This window comes from Amblyomma mixtum, chromosome 6 (assembly GCF_055824585.1).
Source record: "Amblyomma mixtum isolate Tamu chromosome 6, ASM5582458v1, whole genome shotgun sequence".
Lineage (NCBI taxonomy): Eukaryota > Metazoa > Arthropoda > Arachnida > Ixodida > Ixodidae > Amblyomma > Amblyomma mixtum.
In genome coordinates this window covers 81,751,559-81,756,806 of record NC_143017.1, presented here as the reverse complement: position 1 = coordinate 81,756,806, position 5,248 = coordinate 81,751,559, and the positions used below count along the sequence as shown (strand labels likewise).

The 5,248-nt window shown below is 48.8% G+C and overlaps 1 protein-coding gene across 1 annotated transcript; it reads right to left on the bottom strand.

Moving 5' to 3' along the window:
- Nucleotides 1-235: 235 nt before the first annotated feature.
- On the bottom strand, nt 236-3,998 carry LOC149339556 (ferric reductase 1-like). Its single transcript, XM_089550506.1, has 3 exons — nt 3,803-3,998; nt 2,588-2,798; nt 236-302 (listed from the first exon to the last, which is right to left on the bottom strand). Exons 1-3 carry the CDS (start codon nt 3,996-3,998, stop codon nt 236-238), a joined length of 474 nt encoding a protein of 157 aa, XP_089406632.1.
- Between the last annotated feature and the right edge of the window lie 1,250 nt (nt 3,999-5,248).

Below are 5,248 nucleotides of genomic sequence, written 5' to 3'. Positions count from 1 at the left end.
CCTTGGCTGTCGATGGAATAAAGTGAGCAAGTGTGCAAATGACAGCAACGTCGAGGCGTGTTGAGGAAACAAAGGCGATGTATTTACAGAAGACAGTAATGGTTTGCGAAGAAAAAAAAAACTGGGTATACACTCGTGCTTCAGCAGGGCGCAGTGAAACGTGGCAGGGTCATCACTTGTGGACACCGCTGGCCGACGAACGATCCTCCTTGAAAAGTCCGCGGAATTTGTCTCTTCAGTAGCCTGCACTTTGACTTAGCAGGTTGGCGTAGAATTCTGTGAAGGATTTGACCACAGTTGCTCTGAAAAAGAAGGAAAACAAAGAAATTGGTCCGGCACGTTGTGTCAGCACATTGTGTCAGCACGTTGTGTCAGTGCGTAGCGTGTTCAGGAAAGGCGGAACAAAGTTGCGGTTGGCTGCCGGCACTAACTTGACTCTTTCGCAAGCAACTGCTCAGGCGAGGCGGAGGAGGGTGGCCCGTTTTATAAGCGACCTATATACGCGCCGTAATCTTAAAATGAGCGAGAAAGTGCACTGTGCGATAGATGCTTGAGAAATTACGTCCCGTATGTGTGGAAAAGTGACCGCGTGCTTGAATTTATTTGTTTTTTGGGCACGCAAGGCACGCTTTAGCGACGCACGCAAGGACGCGCGGCAGGAATCGTGACTTGGCTTTAGCAATGTTTTCGTCGATAACTTGGATGATTTATGTAATTAGGGAAGCAGAAACCGCATCGTTTCGCATGTTTATAGAGCAGGCTTGATTCGCAGTAATATATCGCTGTAGCTGCAAGCATAAAACCGACCTCCAAGGACACCGAACCTGCTCTTTCGGCTTCAGTTTGCGCGAGGACATTAAAATACTCGGCGTCGATTATGGATGAAGTTTAAATGAGACCTTCGGGCTCTGTCGTATGCACGTTGACATAGTCTTGTTAATGGCTGGAAACTTCAGTCCATTAGGAAAAATTAGTCTCAACGCCGGCATAGATATGCACCAAATAAAACGCATGCACTCGGCCTGATTTCTTTGTAGAGGAGCCAAGGTAAGTGAGGTTTCTGCAGGATACTGAAGAGAGGTCAACGGTTCGTAGTTTAACTATTTTAAAGTAAAAATTGAGGAAGGCATTGCGTACTTAGCTAGCGACAGGCCACTAAAAGTTAACTTCGCGAGTTAGTGAACTAGCGAGCGGCAGTGGAAGGGCCGGGATATGCTGCGAAGGCTACAGCCTCCTCTCAAGACTGATTTCAGCCAGTGACGTAAAAAGAGAAACACACGACGCCAAAGAGAAGTTGTGAAAATTCGCAAGCTGCGGGCCGCACGGTAACTCATTTACCTTCACCCTTCAAGCGCTGCTCGGGCTTGCATACTGATGGCAACAATTCAATGCCGTCGGTTTCGTGAGTTGCTTCTGTTCCCATTAGGAAATTTAATTACACTGATGGCTTTTTCGGCTGCTATTGAACAGTGTGGCGCAGGAGAGGTAATTTGAAGGTTACACGCTTGCTCAGCAGTCTCCGGACCACAATGGTTTTCTCTGGATATAGCGCACCACTTACGGCACCTCAAATGACCAAAGGGCCTTTGAAGATGATTTCTTCAGTTCTTCTCACCCCAGCGGTTCAGAGTTGCAGAGATACCATAGGTGCCCCACGAGGCGGCTGAGAAGCAACCTATGCGGCCGGAAGACTTTTGACCTCGGCTGCAGATTTTGCGGCGTAACATGCTCCCCACTTTTTTTGTCTTTTTGTCATAAGTAAAGGTCTTTGGCTCCTGTTCTGTTCATGCCACTTGGTTGTTTCCAGCAAGCTTCCGAGACACATCCCAGCATTTCTCGTCAACTGGCTAGCATTCGCTTGTTAGTGAACCAGATTTTCAATGGAGTTAAGCTTATAAATCACGTCGCGTGGGAGCGGAATGACTGCCCAACCGTGCGGCCGCGCCCTAGCTGCTGCATTTGGGGTCCTCGAAGCTTCAGACACCGATTCTGGGGTGTGGCCTCAACTTGTGAAAAACGCTGTACACGTAACAGCAGTTCCGGGTGGTGCATCCAAATTAAATGTAGGAAATGGAGAGGTGCACCGTAAGGGCTCACTATTGCTCTCGTGTACGTTTACTACTAGACCTGCTCGCCCAAGAAACATGCGTAGCCTCTATTCTTTTTTACTTGCGGTATACGAAGGGGCAAAGTCGTACGCCGCGAATGAGCCGATCAGTATTTGTGTTTGAATTTAAATTCTGAACTCTCCCTAAGACCAAACCTCCATGCTGGGCTGTGTGAACTGAATAGACCGTGAAACAAACATAGTCAAAAGTTTGAAAGGTCAGGATCACTGGACTGGTCACATTCATTCAACTTCAAAGTAAGCAAGCATTTAATTTTTGCGATGTCTGTCAGTGCCGCTAGCGTAGTTGCGTATTCCAGACAGGAAGGCCGTCATGGCGTGAGCACGGAGGCTTGTGTAAACAATTCAGTCATTCTAACTGCCGTTTTTTCTTAATCTACTCGAGAGACAATGTCCAAAGCTGCTGCATTCTAAAAAAAGCTCTGACGACATAGGCTGGAAGAGAGTGAGAGTGCTCGCCTGAACATGACAGGTCCGGAGTTTGCCGGCGCTTTCCAGTTGAGCGTGGCCGCCTTCTTGTTCCGGTTGTTCTCGTGCGTGATGGACGAGCACTGCGGGATCACGTGGGTTCCCGGGCCACCCAGGAACTCTCCGATCACTTCCCGCGTCTGTGGGTTGAAGCCTTGCACGATGAAGCCCTTGAAGGACGGGCCACTCGTCGTCACAGTCACTGGGCAAGACGGGACAGAAGGAGGGGAGAGGTCAGAATAGCAGTCACTTTCAGACAACTGAAAGAAGCTTTGAAGCCAATCATGTTGCAATGAATGTATACCTACAGGCGACACGTGCAGAGAAACAGAGAAGTTGGCAGTTTGGAGGGGGAGAGGACGCAGAAAGACGTCTGTCTAGTTTAGGCTTTCTGTAGCTATAAAATCTATATGCTTGCGAAAACAGAATTTAGCAATACTAACTCATCTCTACGCGCTGTATGTGGGCAGATCCAAGAAATTTGCTGCAGATAAAAGCTGCTTCAGCAAATCGAAACAATCCCGATGTTTTTTCCATCTGCGTTTATGCACTTTGTAAAAAGCCGCCGGTTTTGGTTCACTGCAGTCAGAATGCAGATTCTATCTTTTTCTTCACGTCTGTATTTCTCTGCAACACAGTATATACCTAACACCAATAGATTTTATCCATGCTTACCATCACTACACCTAAACGGTGCCAATCTGGCTTGTAATACATACCGTGATAACTTAGATTTATGCGTGCTAATAAGGAGCTGGATGTTGTGCCAAACTACGCGCGGGCCCAGCCTTGCAAAGCCATGGAGACTGCTTCTCCACCTGAGCCGCACCCAGTCCTGCAATCCGCTGCCGTCTAACTGGACCACACCCAAATGAAATGTGCGCCAGGGTGAACGCTAGATTTATTAGACCCTTAGCGTAATAGCAAAACGACTAACGTGCGCATAGCGCATTAGAAAACCGTGGCAGTACATAACAGTACGTTGGGCTGGAACGGGAGTGGCAAAGTGCTATGGACCCCTGCGTAGTACTGCGCGCGACGGGCAGCAAAAGTATGAGGTTTGCGTAATTTAAGCCTAGTGCTTAACGAAGCAGCTTCAGAAAATTCGAAGGCTCTTCCATTACATGGACTATTTAATAAGGTCTGTTGGGGCTCGACAGTGGAGACCCATATAGCGGAAGCTGTGAATGGAGATGCTGGATATACCCGTGACGATGTCCCCAGGGTTGTAGTGTGCCTTGGACTGGACCACGGCGAATGGGGACGTTGGGTTTGGCAGGGCGGCTGTGGTGCCATGCCGGGGCATGAAGGAATCGCAGGATCCCACCGGTGCGCCGTCGGGGAATGCCCGCGTCACCCCGACCACGAGCAGCACGACCACCAGGGGCGCTGCCAGCTTCATCTTGCCGAAACCTGTGTGCACGCGCTTGCTGCAAGGAGGAAAGCGCAATGTGGTGACACCGTCAGTGCGTGACACACAAATTCATTCGGTATTCAAAGATTGAACGCAATTTTTCGCAAGAAACTGCGTACAAGCCTCCAATGCTGTAATGCAACATGCTGGCATGTTGCTCGCAGGTTTCTTTCAAAAGAATAACTGATTGTTGAGTGAGTTGGTGCATGGTGCAAGTGAACAGCGCTGAAACAGTTGGTAGGATGCGCATATGTCGGGCTTTTTCTTGTGCTGTCTTAGCTGCGCTGCTGTTCACTTGCGTCGCTCTTTCATACCCCAGTAAAACCTCACACAACTAGTAATGAGGAAGCTTGCACAGCTGATCAGTCATATCATCGCCTCCTGTGTACTTTCATTGCCAGACACAATGCTCGCTTCTAAAATGGATCGTTTTGGACGCGAGCTGTCTGTTTACTTGTAGCGAGGGGGCGCCACTTAGACAGATGCAGCGCTGGCTTAGAACTAGCCCATCGTTGGCGGTGGCCAGTCCCGGCCCTATTAGCGCATGCGCCTCATGCATCGATAAATAACATGTTTATCTCTAGACACTGCTGAACAGAACGAAAGCCACAAGCTGAGCAGCCAACGCAAACACTGAAACCTGCACAACCGTTCGCCGTCGCGTCGTTGCATAGGAGGAAGAGAGCTGGGCCAGTATAAGAGGTAATCACGTGACGTCTAGGGCGCCATTTAGTAGCACAGCACGCAGCTTCAGCAGTGCAAGCCGGAGAAGGTGGCGATAAGCCGATTATGTATACCTGCAGCCTTTCGCCGTGTTGCATGCGCCATAAAATGGCGGCCGTTGTGACGTCGGTGCATACTCAGTTTTTCTCGCATTTGGCTCTATTCTGACTCTAGCGGTGTATTGAAAAAATTAACAGGCTGTTTTGCATGGCTAAGCGCGGAATATCATACAGTAGCACTAGTTACGGTGGACACTTAAGGTCCTTAGGTGCTAAAATCATTTTACATAAAGGTCTTTACCATAAAGTTCTTCTACCTAAAGTCTTTTCACCTAAATGAATTTGACCTGAAGACCTTTAACAGAAAGGCCTTTGACCTAAAGGCCTATGACGTTTGAACTAAGGGCCTTTACCCTGAAGGAATTTACCTTCAAGTCCTTAAAGCAGGTTTTCCACAATCCGATGGGTCTGCCACAAAGCACGCTTCAGGGAAGCACGTCCATGATGCGTCGACTA

Excerpts from the sequence above, each read along its gene's own strand:
- LOC149339556 (XM_089550506.1), bottom strand. The coding sequence starts at position 3,998 with ATGAAGCTGGCAGCGCCCCTGGTGGTCGTGCTGCTCGTGGTCGGGGTG. Across the intron at positions 2,799-3,802 it reads CCCTGGGGACATCGTCACGG|TGACTGTGACGACGAGTGGC; the intron begins GTATATCCAGCA and ends CGTCTTGCCCAG. Across the intron at positions 303-2,587 it reads TCCGGACCTGTCATGTTCAG|AGCAACTGTGGTCAAATCCT; the intron begins GCGAGCACTCTC and ends CTTCTTTTTCAG.